This window comes from Marmota flaviventris, chromosome Y (genome assembly GCF_047511675.1).
Source record: "Marmota flaviventris isolate mMarFla1 chromosome Y, mMarFla1.hap1, whole genome shotgun sequence".
In the NCBI taxonomy this organism is placed as follows: Eukaryota; Metazoa; Chordata; class Mammalia; order Rodentia; family Sciuridae; genus Marmota; species Marmota flaviventris.
The window spans coordinates 5,138,891-5,155,947 of NC_092519.1; the positions used below are offsets into that span (position 1 = coordinate 5,138,891).

Here is a 17,057-nt window from a genome sequence, read left to right on the forward strand (position 1 = left end):
CCTTGTATATTTTTTGAGATACTGCCACTCACATGCCTCACCTTATACAGTTTCTGGAAATCTACATACTAAAGCCATACACAAATAGGGAGAAACATGAAGTCCTTTTCGCCTTGCCTGTGGGATCAAGTATAAAGAGGAAGTTTGTCTTCAGTCCTCAGTCCTCACTTTGTCTTTATCCTTCAATGTGTGGATAACAATTTATCTTTTGAACTCCAACTCCACAGATCCCACATCTCTCCCTTCTCAAACACCTACTTCTACCTTTTATTTGTTCCCACTCCAGCATCAGAGGCTCACAGAGATACACATCTTTTCACATCAGATTGATTTTATTTTCACCACCATTAATGTTAGTAACCTGTGGTAAAATTGAGCCATTTCTTAGCTGCCAGACCTCTGGACATTCTGCAGATTATTCTGAGGTCTCTGGCCCCACTCAATTACTTGCTGTCCAGATCATCACTTGAAATGCTGGAGGTTTCTGGGGTATTTTCCATTTCTGGCTCTCTATTCAGTTTTTCATTTAGCCGATGATAATGAACAAAGAGTATTGTTCCTTTAGTTTTCTTAGATTTTTTCAGAGATGTGGAAGGCTTTTCTGAGTCTCTTTTGCTTGAATTATTTTGAAGTGTTTTTTTACCCTTATTGGTGGACTTTAGTATCTGTAAGGACAACAGAGAGGCCATAAGGGCATTGGTTTGGGAAAAGAAGATAGGATATACATGTGAAGTAGGGGTTTGTGCCAGATGAAAAATAAATAGGAGTCTTAGGTCGTGGGGAATGAATGCAGAAAGGAGAAGCTTGGGTTGGGTTATCTTACCTTGCTGCCTCTTCCGCATCTGGAGTGATGATAGGAAGTCTTCATATTCTTTCTTTCTTTCATCGATGATGTTGACTGGGCCATATCTGCATTAGGCTTCTGTGATTTCTTGGTTGCCTTAGCCATACTGAAGCCTCCCAGTGGTCTTCTGAAGAGCTGTAAGGATCCTAGGCATATATGTCCTCCCAAGACAATGAAGGGCCACACCCTTCAGCCTTCATTGGCCAGCAAGTTACTCCCCAGCCAATGAGGACTAAGGAGGAGGTTAGACCTCACAAAGCACTCTCTCTGACACTTCTGTACATGAAGAGGCTAGGGAGGTTGCTAGGGAAACCAGGCTATAGCTTAGATATTGCAAATCAACACTCTTGGCACTTCTGGGATGTGGGGGAGAGGAGATGCTAGGAAGGCAAAAATGATCTGGTTGGGCAAAGGAGACTTTTCTTTAATATACCTGAAAGAGCCACCCCACCCTAATTCTTATATAGTGTTCAATAGTGGTAGTACAGGTGGTAGAGATCTTCCTCTACCAAAGTATTCCCCAAAGCTACTCCTACAAACTCATTCTGCTATCTTTCCCTTAGCCATTAGTTAGTATTTTGGATAATGTACCTAAAATCCATCCAAAAGTAATATGGTTATATTTTTCTTTAATTATCAGAAGATATGTGAATAATGCTACAAACAAGACATATTCCCATTAATGGATATCAATATACTTACTGCATTTGGCATTAAAGGCTGCCAATTTTTAAAATTGTTTTCTTCCAGGCCTTCAACTTATAGGAAAGGAATAAAATTAACTACCCACTGATGAAAATTGCATTTTATCCTTATTTTTATTCTATTTTTGGAGCCTGGTCACATTATCATCATTGAGTTTTGCAAGATTCCTTCTCTTTTATTCAAATTTTTCTTTCTTCTTAGAATCTAGCACTAGTTCCCTTCTCAACAATAGAATTATTATTTTATATTTGAATTCTGTCCTTGTATATGGCCTTGTTAAATGTATGTTTGAATGTACCATAACTGGTTTCTGTGTTTTGTAGCAGCATAGTCAGGTTCTAATGAAGGTTGGTTTCCGGGTTACGTCTTCATATGCTTTCTTTGGTGGATGCATACAGAAGGAGAGATTTAGGGGTCTTCCTCTTTTAATAAGGGCATTAATCTGAGACACAGCCCTCATGACCAAATTTAATTATCTCCTATCTCCAATTACCATCACATTAATGATAAGGGTATTAACATGTGAATTTTGGGAGGCACATTCAGTCCAAAGCAATAATTTTACTAAATATTGCCACATTGTTTTCTAGAATATATCAGTCCACCTTCCCAACAGATTTGTACTTTATGTTTCCCTACACAATCATCAATTTTTTATTTAGAATGCAGCTTCTCATAGGATCTCAGTGATCTTAACCAATTGATGTTTATACCCTTGTGTAATCCAGTTCAGTTGAATGGCATGAGTATGGGCTGTATCTAGAGATTTGCTTCTAATAGCTAAAATCCTACAAAAGTAATGGAATGCCATTAACATCATCAATTTTATCTTTGCTAGAACACTTTCTTGGTAGCAATCTCTCTTGCACATGTGCTTTCTCATTTTTATTAAAACATATTATGAAATGCTCAATAAAGAGGCCCACATTTTAAGGAATACCTTAGGAGGAACTGAGTCCTCAGCAAAATAAACTGCAGAGCACTGAATCCAAATAACAGCTACTTGATTTAATTAGGAAGAGGATCCTTCCCAGTTGAGCCTTGGGATAATTCACCCTTATAAAACAGACCCAGAGCTAGAGGACAACCAATCTGAACCCAGATTCTTGACTCATAGAAACTATGAGATAATTTCTTATTAATAATATTTCTCAGTTCTACAAATATCTCAGGGGTTCCCTCACATGTGAAATCTAGAAAAGAAAAGCCTAAAGGTAGCTGTCGGTTGTGATTTTCGATATGTACCCAAGTGGACCTGCTAATAGTTTATTCCTGAAATGTCCAAATCCCTTAACATATGAAAGAGCTGAATTCACCTTTCATCTGTGAAAGGAGAATGAATCAGAAGGGACTGAATGAATTTAACAAATTCCTGTCACATGCTGGGGAGAAGTGACTGAGGAACCAAAAGGGGGCTATATATGTTCAAAATTAAGCTAGAATGAAGAAGAGTCTTCATTCTGACTGGAGTGAAATGATATCTTAGAGTAGTTTTGATTGCATTTTCTGATTGCTAGAGATGATGAGCATTTTTTCATATATTTGTTGATTGTTTATCCTCTTCTTAAAAGCAGCATACTACAGGGTCATAGCCACATCAATGTTTATAGCAGCACAATTCTCAATAGCTAAACAGTGGACCCAGCGTAGATGCCCTTCAGTGGATGAATGGATAAAAAAAAAATGTGTCATATATACACAATGGGATATTACTCAGCACTAAAAGAGAATAAAATCATGGCAGAGCTGAGGTCTTGTTTTTGTGGCACAACAAACATGAAGATATTTGATTGCTTCCTTTGGAAAGGCAAATTGCACATAGTTGCCCCTCTGGAATCTGCATAGAGGTACAAAGCAAAGCAGTTGCCAGCGGTACTGTTCTTTTCCTGTACACTGAAACAGTCCTGGTATATTAAAGAAAATGAATTTTCATCATTAACTTGGTAGAACTTAATGAGTATCATATAATTATCTGAGTGCTTACAAAATGAGTACTTTGTCAGCTAAGCTGAGATCGGTGTCCATTATGCAGTTTTATACAGTAACATTGAGACAGCATTACTGTGCTATGTGCAGAAGATCTCAGATATATGCATAGAACTTACCTACATATATGTTTTTTTGAGGGATGGAGGGAGGAAAGTGGGAAGAGAGGGGGAGGGGCAGGGGCTGTGAGAGAGGGGAAGGGAGAGGGAGAGAGAGAGAGAGAGAGAGAGAGAGAGAGAGAGAGAGAGAGAGAGAGAATCCAAGAAAAACCTGGAAAAATAAACTTCATAAGAGAGAATGGCTAAACCAAACAAACAAAAATCAAAGGAAAACAACCCACAGAATGTCGGTAGTTATATAAGTTAGCTAGGTTGCAGAATGTTCCTTTATTGGGCTGCAGCTCATATTTTTACATCATTAGATTCTTGTTATCCATTCTGACCAGAATGTCATTGAAGTACTGTTCTTCAATGCTCAGTACATTATATTGGTATATTTGACATCTCATTATTGGTGATTTTAACTTTTATCACCTGAGTAAGATGGAGTTTATTGAAGTTTTCCATTATAAAGATACTGTTTTGATTTTTTTCACCAATAAAGGTCCAAAGGAAGTAATATCAGACTATGTTAATACTTCAATTTTAGTTGCATTTTTGACAGAGCATCCATTGATGATTTTTGACAGCATAGATTTTAACTTGTATTGATATTTTGTTTTACAAAATATTTTTCCTATTTTTCTCACTGCTTCTTCATTTTTAGGTTATAAGTATAATATAATAAGCAGCTTTCCCATCAATGACATTTATTTATTTGCTTACTTATTCAATATGAATATTGATATTAATAAATAAGCAAATGGACTCATAGATTCTTATATATTGGTTATATCTCGTTATTGTTACTATTTGCTTGATGTTCATATAGTACCACCAGCTTGGCTGTAGGGAGTACTTTAGTTATCAGTACTTTTTTCATCTCACATAACTTACCCTTCTTTGATCATTTCCATATTGGCAAGAACTTTTAGAAAATATCAAGAACATGGATAAAATGAATGTATGAAGGGCCTTTCCAACTTAAATTAAGAACAAAGAAAAATTGAATGTAATATACATACATAGGTTGAATCTTAATCAAGATTTGTTTTTTCTTTTGTTTTTATTTTTTTGTTTTTTTTTTTTTTTGCTAAGGGATGAATTTTAAATATTTAACAAAATGTTAATAATTGTAGAATTTTATTAATATTAATGTACTTGTGTTTTCAATCATACTGTACTTATATAAGGGCATGTCCTGGTTCACAACATACAGATACTAGTATACTAATTGTAATGAGACAGCCTACCTGTGACTCAACATTTAGTGACCATAAAGAAGATATGGACATACTATGTACTATTTTTTAAGCTTTTATATAAATGTGAATTTATATAACAACAGCAACAACAATAATTACAACAACAATAATTATAACAAAACATAAGTTCTGAGGTACCAGGTCTGGTTGAAAGCCAGAGATACACATGGATATGTAGCTCCATAGGCAAATATGGTCCCTCAGAACAGGAACATGCACAACTTTCAAAGTGATTGGTTCTGGGCTAGATTATAACTGTAGAGCACAACCACCTTGATACACAAGAAATTTTGTTTTAGTGTTTATTTATTTACTGACTTGGCTTATTATTTACTTACTAGTTTTGTTATATACAAGGTTTTGAGAAATAAAAATAAGATAAAATGTAAACTCTATTTCTGCTTAGGAAAAACCAAAACTGAATAGTAAAAACTGTTTTGTTTTGTTTTTGATACTGAGGATTGAACTCGGGGATACTCAACCATTGAACCACATCCCCAGCCCTATTTTGTATTTTAGTTAGAGATAGGCTCTTACTGGGTTGCTCAATGCCTCACCATTGCTGAGGCTGGCTTTGAACTCACCATCCGCATGCTTCAGCATCTCAAGCCATTGGGCTTACAGGGGTGTGCAACCTAACAAAATTTTAATGCTTATCTTAGAGCTACCATAGATAAATTTCTTAATAGTTCTTAATTTCAAATTCTGCATAATGTGTTAAGAGGTAATATTTTTTCTTCTTCATGAGAAATATAAATTTAAGACAGAATGGTCTAGGTTCTGTTATAATAATGAGACAAATAACACTTCGTAAATGAAAGTCATATATGATCAAATATTAAGCAAATAAAATAAAAGATTGAAATAAAATTTAATAAATTTATTTTACTTTTAATTTAAAAATCTTGAGCATAATTGTATTCCTGAATATCTTTGTTTCCCCAAACTTGTATATTTCTTAGAATAGTTACTTTTGCTAGACAATGTTTGATGTATGATATTATAAATGTCTTTAACACAGACAGTTTGCCAAAAATATAGATCACTTGGCAACTGTTCCATTTGTTGTAACTATCAAAAATGACATTTTTTGACACTTAAAAATTATTCTACCTCATTCAGAATGATGCAAAGGCATTCAATCTTGAAGTTGAAAGCCATACATGTAATTAGTATACAAAGTGGATCCCACTTATCCTCAGCTTTAGAACCAGAGTTAAATTATGTCAATTGTTAAGAGTCTAGGTCATTAAGAAGGATGTTTTTCCTCTAACACACAATCTGAGATATAAAAGTTCCCATGGTTAGTATATAAGACATTTGCAAATCCTATAAATTCAGACTTAAAATATTTTTCTGCAGATGTGATTTATACATTTAATCAAGCCTGGGGGTAGAATATCTATATCTTAGATTATATTTCAAATGGGATGTGATGAAGATATGTATTATATGGTCAATTCGTATTGTTAGCATAATGAATTCCTCAGAGTACTTCTCAAAAGAGTATAATTTTAAAATAGATTGTATCACCTGTTAAGAATAAAGCAATTAGGGTTGCTTTTCTTACCAAGAATTTAATAGTTAGCCAAGTATATATATAGGACAACCATCAGACTGGAATAAAATTTAAGATAGAACACACATAGTAGCCTCTAAATTTGATATTTATGAATGATTCATCAGGGTAAATAAAATTAAAATAATATGACCTTCCATTAACTGCTATAAGATCATACAATAGTAAATAGTGTTCTATAGCAATACAAAATTGACTTGAATGCAATATAAAACTTGAATGAAGGGGCTTGTGGCTCAGTGGTAGAGTGCTTGCCTAGCAAGTGTAAGGCTCTGGGTTTAATTCTCAGCACCACATATAAATAAATGAATAAAATAGAGGTACATCAACAACTAAAATATAAACCAAAAAAATCATTGCAATATATAAAATTATTTTGAAACATATGGTACTGCTGATAACACACTGTAGGCCACACACTGCATTGGGTTGAGCTCTAAGTTGTAGGCATGAACCCTGTGATAAATACTAAAACATATTTTATGTTATGAATGGTACAAAAAAGATGACTCTTTGTGTCCTATAAATTAAGAAAATAAGGCAATGGTCATGAGTAAAAGGAAATGAATACTTGGACTTCAACATAAGCACAGGGTTCTGTATCACTGACAGTCTACCTAAAAGAAAGAATTACAGAATGTTACTGGTGTTCAATGAGGTTTCCATAAGATACTTAAAGAAGGATTTGGAAGGCTTTGTGAGGGCTATTAGAGACATGGATCACTTCTGTTGCCTCAAAAGGAAAGTCGGGGTCATTTGGCCAAATAAAGAAATCCTTCCAAATCTTTTTTTTTTTTTTTTCCAGTTGTAAAGGGACACAATACCATTATTTTTAATTAATTATTTACTTTATGTGGTACTGAGGATCAAACCCAGTGCCCCACAGGAGGTGCATGCAAGTGCTCCAACACAGAGCCACAATCCCAGCCCCTCCAAACATATTTTTCCCCCTGTGGAACACTATTAATTGGGAATATCTCTACAAATGGAAAAAATAAAGTGTAAAAATAAATCACTCTGCACATAGACTTTTCTGACCATGAATACTGCCTTTTCCACACATCAAAATATATTTTATGCAAAACACCAGCCAAAAAAAGAATTCATGTCATTAAATGAGATTAAATGAGATTTGATAGTTAAACATAATATGCAAAATACATTAAAATTATAAAAATATAAGAGTAAAAACTGAAGTGAAAAACAGTGGATAAAGAAATTTGCCAAAAAAAAAAAAAAAAAAAAAAAAAGATTGCTGAGAGCTTGATGATATATGCAAACCTCAAGGTAGAGCTGTTAAGCATCAGAAAGAGAGGGGTGTGGGTTGGCAGATATCGAGAAGAAACCGCAAGAGAAAATTAAGTTATCACATTGTAAACAATGAAAACAGAAGTACTGAAAACGGTAAAAGCATAGAGTACCTGCTACAGAGTGCTATGAAACCAAACACAAAGTAAAATGAGTTTTAAGAAATTATTAAATATATATATATATATATATATATATATATATATATATATATATATACAGAGAGAGAGAGAGAGAGAGAGAGAGAGAGACAGACATCTGCACAAAGCTTGATAGTTCTTTGAATACATACATACATACATATATATATATATATATGTATATATATATATATATATATATATATATATATATATATATATATATATAAATGTAGTTACTGGAAAGGACAAAATAGCAAATTGAACAGAGGAAAAACAACAACAACAAATCAAAACTAAAGGAAATCTGAAACTACAGGGAAAAAGGGATATTGTTTTCAGGATATATTGCCAAAAAAGTGAAGAAGGTTTGGGTCACTCTGAATTATTTCATAATAAAAAATGAACTTCCAAGATACACAAACTTTAAAGTTTACAGTCATAAACATGTAGCAATCAACAAGAAAAAATGAAGATTAGTTCAAAATTCCCCATAAGTATACAAAACTAAAAAAAAAACAAAAAACACTCACTTCCTGTGAGGAAACTAACTTTTTTTTTTTACTCAGACTGTCATTTACTTATGAATAAACCTTTATATATTTTTCATTGATAAACACAAAGAGAACTTATTCTTGGATGTCCTTAAAGACACTACTGGATGACAGGCTATCATGAGTTGCTGTACTTCAGTCACATTCTCAGGGTCCATTTCTAATTCTTTTTCTCTTTCTACTTATACCACATTCCTTACTTCAGTGAAGTCCATAAGGGTTATGATTATCTTCTTCCAAAGTCCTGTTAATGTTGATATTTTTACCTCATCCTATGAGTCACTAATAATAAGATCTAGAATGTGAATTGTTTCTAGAATCTTTTCAATTTACTTGGCCCAGATCCATCAGAAAAATCACTATGGCTGCTACAGCATTACAAAATGTATTTCTTAAACATCAGTTCCTGGCGATTGAAATTGCTGCTTGATCCATGCATTGCAGAATGGATATCTTGATAGCAGATATGCAAAGAAATACTCTCATTGTGCAACTTTATCATAGCTCCTGGGAATTTTCCTTTTTGAACAGTAAGTACCAACAGTGAACTTAGCATCTTTTTATTTTTTTAATTTTTTATTGTTGGTTTTTCAAAACATTACATAGTTCTTGATATATAATATTTCACAATTTGATTCAAGTGGGTTATGCACTCCCATTTTTACCCCATATACATATTGCAGAATCACATCAGTTACACATCCATTGATTTACATATTGCCATACTTGTGTGTGTTGTATTCTGCTGCCTTTCCTATCCTCTACTATCCACCCTCCCCTCCCCTCCCCTCTTCTCTCTCAACCCCCTCTACTGTCATTCATTTCTCCCCCTTGTATTATTTTTCCCTTTCCCCTCACTTCCTCTTGTATGTACTTTTGTATAACCCTGAGGGTCTCCTTCCATTTCCATGCAATTTCCCTTCTCTCTCCGTTTCCCTCCCACCTCTCATCCCTGTTTAATGTTAATCTTCTTCTCATGCTCTTCTTCCCTACTCTGTTCTTGGTTACTCTTCTTATATCAAAGAAGACATTTGGCATTTGTTTTTTAGGGATTGGCTAGCTTCACTTTGCATAATCTGCTCTAATGCCATATTTCACTTATTTAGTAGTTCACTATTAATTTCTCTGGGGCTTTGAAAACTTAGTTCAGATATGAAAATCACCTAATTGTAAATATGGGGTGGATAAAGTTCAGCAACTCTAAATATTCTTTCTTTATAGCCATATATGTGGTGCTGAGAATTAAACCCAGAGCCTTACACTTGCTAGGCAAGCACTCTACCACTGAGCCACAAGCCCCTTCATTCAAGTTTTATATTGCATTCAAGTCAATTTTGTATTGCTATAGAACACCATTTACTATTGTATGATCTTATAGCAGTTAATGGAAGGTCATATTATTTTAATTTTATTTACCCTGATGAATCATTCATAAATATCAAATTTAGAGGCTACTATGTGTGTTCTATCTTAAATTTTATTCCAGTCTGATGGTTGTCCTATATATATACTTGGCTAACTATTAAATTCTTGGTAAGAAAAGCAACCCTAATTGCTTTATTCTTAACAGGTGATACAATCTATTTTAAAATTATACTCTTTTGAGAAGTACTCTGAGGAATTCATTATGCTAACAATACGAATTGACCATATAATACATATCTTCATCACATCCCATTTGAAATATAATCTAAGATATAGATATTCTACCTACAGGCTTTATTAAATATATAAATCACATCTGCAGAAAAATATTTTAAGTCTGAATTTATAGGATTTGCAAATGTCTTATATACTAACCATGGGAACTTTCATATCTCAGATTGTGTGTTAGAGGAAAAAACATCCTTCTTAATGACCTAGACTCTTAACAATTGACATAATTTAACTCTGGTTCTAAAGCTGAGGATAAGTGGGATCCACTTTGTATACTAATTACATGTATGGCTTTCAACTTCAAGATCAAATGCCTTTGCATCATTCTGAAAGAGGTAGAATAATTTTTAAGTGTCAAAAAATTGTCATTTTTGATAGTTACAACAAATGGAACAGTTGCCAAGTGATCTATATTTTTGGCAAACTGTGTTAAAGACATTTATAATATCATACATCAAACATTGTCTAGCAAAAGTAACTATTCTAAGAAATATACAAGTTTGGGGAAACAAAGATGTTCAGGAATACAATTATGCTCAAGATTTTTAAATTAAAAGTAAAATAAATTTATTAAATTTTAATTCAATCTTTTATTTTATTTGCTTAATATTTGATCATATATGACTTTCATTTACAAAGTGTTATTTGTCTCATTATTATAACAGAACCTAGACCATCTGTCTTAAATTTATATGTCTCATGAAGAAGAAAAAATATTACCTCTTAACACATAATACAGAATTTGGAATTAAGAACTATTAAGAAATTTATCTGTGATAGCTCTAAGATAAGCATTAAAATTTTGTTAGGTTGCACACCCCTGTAAGCCCAATGGCTTGAGATGCTGAAGCATGCGGATGGTGAGTTCAAAGCCAGCCTCAGCAATGGTGAGGCATTGAGCAACCCAGTAAGAGCCTATCTCTAACTAAAATACAAAATAGGGCTGGGGATGTGGTTCAATGGTTGAGTATCCCCGAGTTCAATCCTCAGTATCAAAAACAAAACAAAACAGTTTTTACTATTCAGTTTTGGTTTTTCCTAAGCAGAAATAGAGTTTACATTTTATCTTATTTTTATTTCTCAAAACCTTGTATATAACAAAACTAGTAAGTAAATAATAAGCCAAGTCAGTAAATAAATAAACACTAAAACAAAATTTCTTGTGTATCAAGGTGGTTGTGCTCTACAGTTATAATCTAGCCCAGAACCAATCACTTTGAAAGTTGTGCATGTTCCTGTTCTGAGGGACCATATTTGCCTATGGAGCTACATATCCATGTGTATCTCTGGCTTTCAACCAGACCTGGTACCTCAGAACTTATGTTTTGTTATAATTATTGTTGTTGTAATTATTGTTGTTGCTGTTGTTATATAAATTCACATTTATATAAAAGCTTAAAAAATAGTACATAGTATGTCCATATCTTCTTTATGGTCACTAAATGTTGAGTCACAGGTAGGCTGTCTCATTACAATTAGTATACTAGTATCTGTATGTTGTGAACCAGGACATGCCCTTATATAAGTACAGTATGATTGAAAACACAAGTACATTAATATTAATAAAATTCTACAATTATTAACATTTTGTTAAATATTTAAAATTCATCCCTTAGCAAAAAAAAAAAAAAACAAAAAAATAAAAACAAAAGAAAAAACAAATCTTGATTAAGATTCAACCTATGTATGTATATTACATTCAATTTTTCTTTGTTCTTAATTTAAGTTGGAAAGGCCCTTCATACATTCATTTTATCCATGTTCTTGATATTTTCTAAAAGTTCTTGCCAATATGGAAATGATCAAAGAAGGGTAAGTTATGTGAGATGAAAAAAGTACTGATAACTAAAGTACTCCCTACAGCCAAGCTGGTGGTACTATATGAACATCAAGCAAATAGTAACAATAACGAGATATAACCAATATATAAGAATCTATGAGTCCATTTGCTTATTTATTAATATCAATATTCATATTGAATAAGTAAGCAAATAAATAAATGTCATTGATGGGAAAGCTGCTTATTATATTATACTTATAACCTAAAAATGAAGAAGCAGTGAGAAAAATAGGAAAAATATTTTGTAAAACAAAATATCAATACAAGTTAAAATCTATGCTGTCAAAAATCATCAATGGATGCTCTGTCAAAAATGCAACTAAAATTGAAGTATTAACATAGTCTGATATTACTTCCTTTGGACCTTTATTGGTGAAAAAAATCAAAACAGTATCTTTATAATGGAAAACTTCAATAAACTCCATCTTACTCAGGTGATAAAAGTTAAAATCACCAATAATGAGATGTCAAATATACCAATATAATGTACTGAGCATTGAAGAACAGTACTTCAATGACATTCTGGTCAGAATGGATAACAAGAATCTAATGATGTAAAAATATGAGCTGCAGCCCAATAAAGGAACATTCTGCAACCTAGCTAACTTATATAACTACCGACATTCTGTGGGTTGTTTTCCTTTGATTTTTGTTTGTTTGGTTTAGCCATTCTCTCTTATGAAGTTTATTTTTCCAGGTTTTTCTTGGATTCTCTCTCTCTCTCTCTCTCTCTCTCTCTCTCTCTCTCTCTCTCTCTCTCTCTCCCTCTCCCTTCCCCTCTCTCACAGCCCCTGCCCCTCCCCCTCTCTTCCCACTTTCCTCCCTCCATCCCTCAAAAAAACATATATGTAGGTAAGTTCTATGCATATATCTGAGATCTTCTGCACATAGCACAGTAATGCTGTCTCAATGTTACTGTATAAAACTGCATAATGGACACCGATCTCAGCTTAGCTGACAAAGTACTCATTTTGTAAGCACTCAGATAATTATATGATACTCATTAAGTTCTACCAAGTTAATGATGAAAATTCATTTTCTTTAATATACCAGGACTGTTTCAGTGTACAGGAAAAGAACAGTACCGCTGGCAACTGCTTTGCTTTGTACCTCTATGCAGATTCCAGAGGGGCAACTATGTGCAATTTGCCTTTCCAAAGGAAGCAATCAAATATCTTCATGTTTGTTGTGCCACAAAAACAAGACCTCAGCTCTGCCATGATTTTATTCTCTTTTAGTGCTGAGTAATATCCCATTGTGTATATATGACACATTTTTTTTTTTATCCATTCATCCACTGAAGGGCATCTACGCTGGGTCCACTGTTTAGCTATTGAGAATTGTGCTGCTATAAACATTGATGTGGCTATGACCCTGTAGTATGCTGCTTTTAAGAAGAGGATAAACAATCAACAAATATATGAAAAAATGCTCATCATCTCTAGCAATCAGAAAATGCAATCAAAACTACTCTAAGATATCATTTCACTCCAGTCAGAATGAAGACTCTTCTTCATTCTAGCTTAATTTTGAACATATATAGCCCCCTTTTGGTTCCTCAGTCACTTCTCCCCAGCATGTGACAGGAATTTGTTAAATTCATTCAGTCCCTTCTGATTCATTCTCCTTTCACAGATGAAAGGTGAATTCAGCTCTTTCATATGTTAAGGGATTTGGACATTTCAGGAATAAACTATTAGCAGGTCCACTTGGGTACATATCGAAAATCACAACCGACAGCTACCTTTAGGCTTTTCTTTTCTAGATTTCACATGTGAGGGAACCCCTGAGATATTTGTAGAACTGAGAAATATTATTAATAAGAAATTATCTCATAGTTTCTATGAGTCAAGAATCTGGGTTCAGATTGGTTGTCCTCTAGCTCTGGGTCTGTTTTATAAGGGTGAATTATCCCAAGGCTCAACTGGGAAGGATCCTCTTCCTAATTAAATCAAGTAGCTGTTATTTGGATTCAGTGCTCTGCAGTTTATTTTGCTGAGGACTCAGTTCCTCCTAAGGTATTCCTTAAAATGTGGGCCTCTTTACTGAGCATTTCATAATATGTTTTAATAAAAATGAGAAAGCACATGTGCAAGAGAGATTGCTACCAAGAAAGTGTTCTAGCAAAGATAAAATTGATGATGTTAATGGCATTCCATTACTTTTGTAGGATTTTAGCTATTAGAAGCAAATCTCTAGATACAGCCCATACTCATGCCATTCAACTGAACTGGATTACACAAGGGTATAAACATCAATTGGTTAAGATCACTGAGATCCTATGAGAAGCTGCATTCTAAATAAAAAATTGATGATTGTGTAGGGAAACATAAAGTACAAATCTGTTGGGAAGGTGGACTGATATATTCTAGAAAACAATGTGGCAATATTTAGTAAAATTATTGCTTTGGACTGAATGTGCCTCCCAAAATTCACATGTTAATACCCTTATCATTAATGTGATGGTAATTGGAGATAGGAGATAATTAAATTTGGTTATGAGGGCTGTGTCTCAGATTAATGCCCTTATTAAAAGAGGAAGACCCCTAAATCTCTCCTTCTGTATGCATCCACCAAAGAAAGCATATGAAGACGTAACCCGGAAACCAACCTTCATTAGAACCTGACTATGCTGCTACAAAACACAGAAACCAGTTATGGTACATTCAAACATACATTTAACAAGGCCATATACAAGGACAGAATTCAAATATAAAATAATAATTCTATTGTTGAGAAGGGAACTAGTGCTAGATTCTAAGAAGAAAGAAAAATTTGAATAAAAGAGAAGGAATCTTGCAAAACTCAATGATGATAATGTGACCAGGCTCCAAAAATAGAATAAAAATAAGGATAAAATGCAATTTTCATCAGTGGGTAGTTAATTTTATTCCTTTCCTATAAGTTGAAGGCCTGGAAGAAAACAATTTTAAAAATTGGCAGCCTTTAATGCCAAATGCAGTAAGTATATTGATATCCATTAATGGGAATATGTCTTGTTTGTAGCATTATTCACATATCTTCTGATAATTAAAGAAAAATATAACCATATTACTTTTGGATGGATTTTAGGTACATTATCCAAAATACTAACTAATGGCTAAGGGAAAGATAGCAGAATGAGTTTGTAGGAGTAGCTTTGGGGAATACTTTGGTAGAGGAAGATCTCTACCACCTGTACTACCACTATTGAACACTATATAAGAATTAGGGTGGGGTGGCTCTTTCAGGTATATTAAAGAAAAGTCTCCTTTGCCCAACCAGATCATTTTTGCCTTCCTAGCATCTCCTCTCCCCCACATCCCAGAAGTGCCAAGAGTGTTGATTTGCAATATCTAAGCTATAGCCTGGTTTCCCTAGCAACCTCCCTAGCCTCTTCATGTACAGAAGTGTCAGAGAGAGTGCTTTGTGAGGTCTAACCTCCTCCTTAGTCCTCATTGGCTGGGGAGTAACTTGCTGGCCAATGAAGGCTGAAGGGTGTGGCCCTTCATTGTCTTGGGAGGACATATATGCCTAGGATCCTTACAGCTCTTCAGAAGACCACTGGGAGGCTTCAGTATGGCTAAGGCAACCAAGAAATCACAGAAGCCTAATGCAGATATGGCCCAGTCAACATCATCGATGAAAGAAAGAAAGAATATGAAGACTTCCTATCATCACTCCAGATGCGGAAGAGGCAGCAAGGTAAGATAACCCAACCCAAGCTTCTCCTTTCTGCATTCATTCCCCACGACCTAAGACTCCTATTTATTTTTCATCTGGCACAAACCCCTACTTCACATGTATATCCTATCTTCTTTTCCCAAACCAATGCCCTTATGGCCTCTCTGTTGTCCTTACAGATACTAAAGTCCACCAATAAGGGTAAAAAAACACTTCAAAATAATTCAAGCAAAAGAGACTCAGAAAAGCCTTCCACATCTCTGAAAAAATCTAAGAAAACTAAAGGAACAATACTCTTTGTTCATTATCATCGGCTAAATGAAAAACTGAATAGAGAGCCAGAAATGGAAAATACCCCAGAAACCTCCAGCATTTCAAGTGATGATCTGGACAGCAAGTAATTGAGTGGGGCCAGAGACCTCAGAATAATCTGCAGAATGTCCAGAGGTCTGGCAGCTAAGAAATGGCTCAATTTTACCACAGGTTACTAACATTAATGGTGGTGAAAATAAAATCAATCTGATGTGAAAAGATGTGTATCTCTGTGAGCCTCTGATGCTGGAGTGGGAACAAATAAAAGGTAGAAGTAGGTGTTTGAGAAGGGAGAGATGTGGGATCTGTGGAGTTGGAGTTCAAAAGATAAATTGTTATCCACACATTGAAGGATAAAGACAAAGTGAGGACTGAGGACTGAAGACAAACTTCCTCTTTATACTTGATCCCACAGGCAAGGCGAAAAGGACTTCATGTTTCTCCCTATTTGTGTATGGCTTTAGTATGTAGATTTCCAGAAACTGTATAAGGTGAGGCATGTGAGTGGCAGTATCTCAAAAAATATACAAGGAGTCACCTGAGGAACACTGACCTCATAGTGGTGTTTGTTACTCCATACCCTATTATGTAAGCAACTAATGGCTCTCAGAAGGGCTAAAGAACTCACTCTATCATCCCTAGGAAAGTAATGGTGATTGAAAGAACAAATCCAGAACCAATCAGCCCACTTAAGAAATTTGGGGTAGAGTAAGCCATTGGGAGTGGTCTGCCTCATGTGCTGGCAAGAAAATGGAGCATTCATTGTTCATGGAGAAGTTTTAAGCAACATGGCTCCTCCTACAAATATCTTTAAGCTTTATCTTTTTCAAAGTTGTTTTCATCCATGAAAAGAGTTTCATGCTTAATTTATGGAACTATAATTGAAGCACAAGAACCTGTACGTGATTAAAAAGTTTGTATGTGGGCTGGGGTTGTGGCTCAGTGGTAGAGCACTTGTCTGGCATCTGTGAGGCACTGGGTTTGATCCTCAGCATCACATAATAATTAAATAAAATAAAGGTATTGGGTCCACCTACAACTATTTTTTTAAAGTTCGTATGTTTTATCACACACACACATACTAATCACAATTATAAGAGTGAATAT

At 34.3% G+C, this 17,057-nt stretch overlaps 2 protein-coding genes across 2 annotated transcripts; one reads left to right on the forward strand and one right to left on the reverse strand.

The window, feature by feature from the left end:
• Window positions 1-443: 443 nt before the first annotated feature.
• On the reverse strand, window positions 444-949 carry LOC139703549 (uncharacterized protein CXorf51A-like). The gene is made up of 2 exons (XM_071607052.1): window positions 824-949; window positions 444-665 (listed from the first exon to the last, which is right to left on the reverse strand). The coding sequence occupies exons 1-2, from the start codon at window positions 947-949 to the stop codon at window positions 444-446; spliced, it is 348 nt and encodes a 115-aa protein (XP_071463153.1).
• Window positions 950-15,533: 14,584 nt separating this feature from the next.
• On the forward strand, window positions 15,534-16,039 carry LOC139703550 (uncharacterized protein CXorf51A-like). The gene is made up of 2 exons (XM_071607053.1): window positions 15,534-15,659; window positions 15,818-16,039. Exons 1-2 carry the CDS (start codon window positions 15,534-15,536, stop codon window positions 16,037-16,039), a joined length of 348 nt encoding a protein of 115 aa, XP_071463154.1.
• The last annotated feature ends 1,018 nt before the right edge of the window (window positions 16,040-17,057 follow it).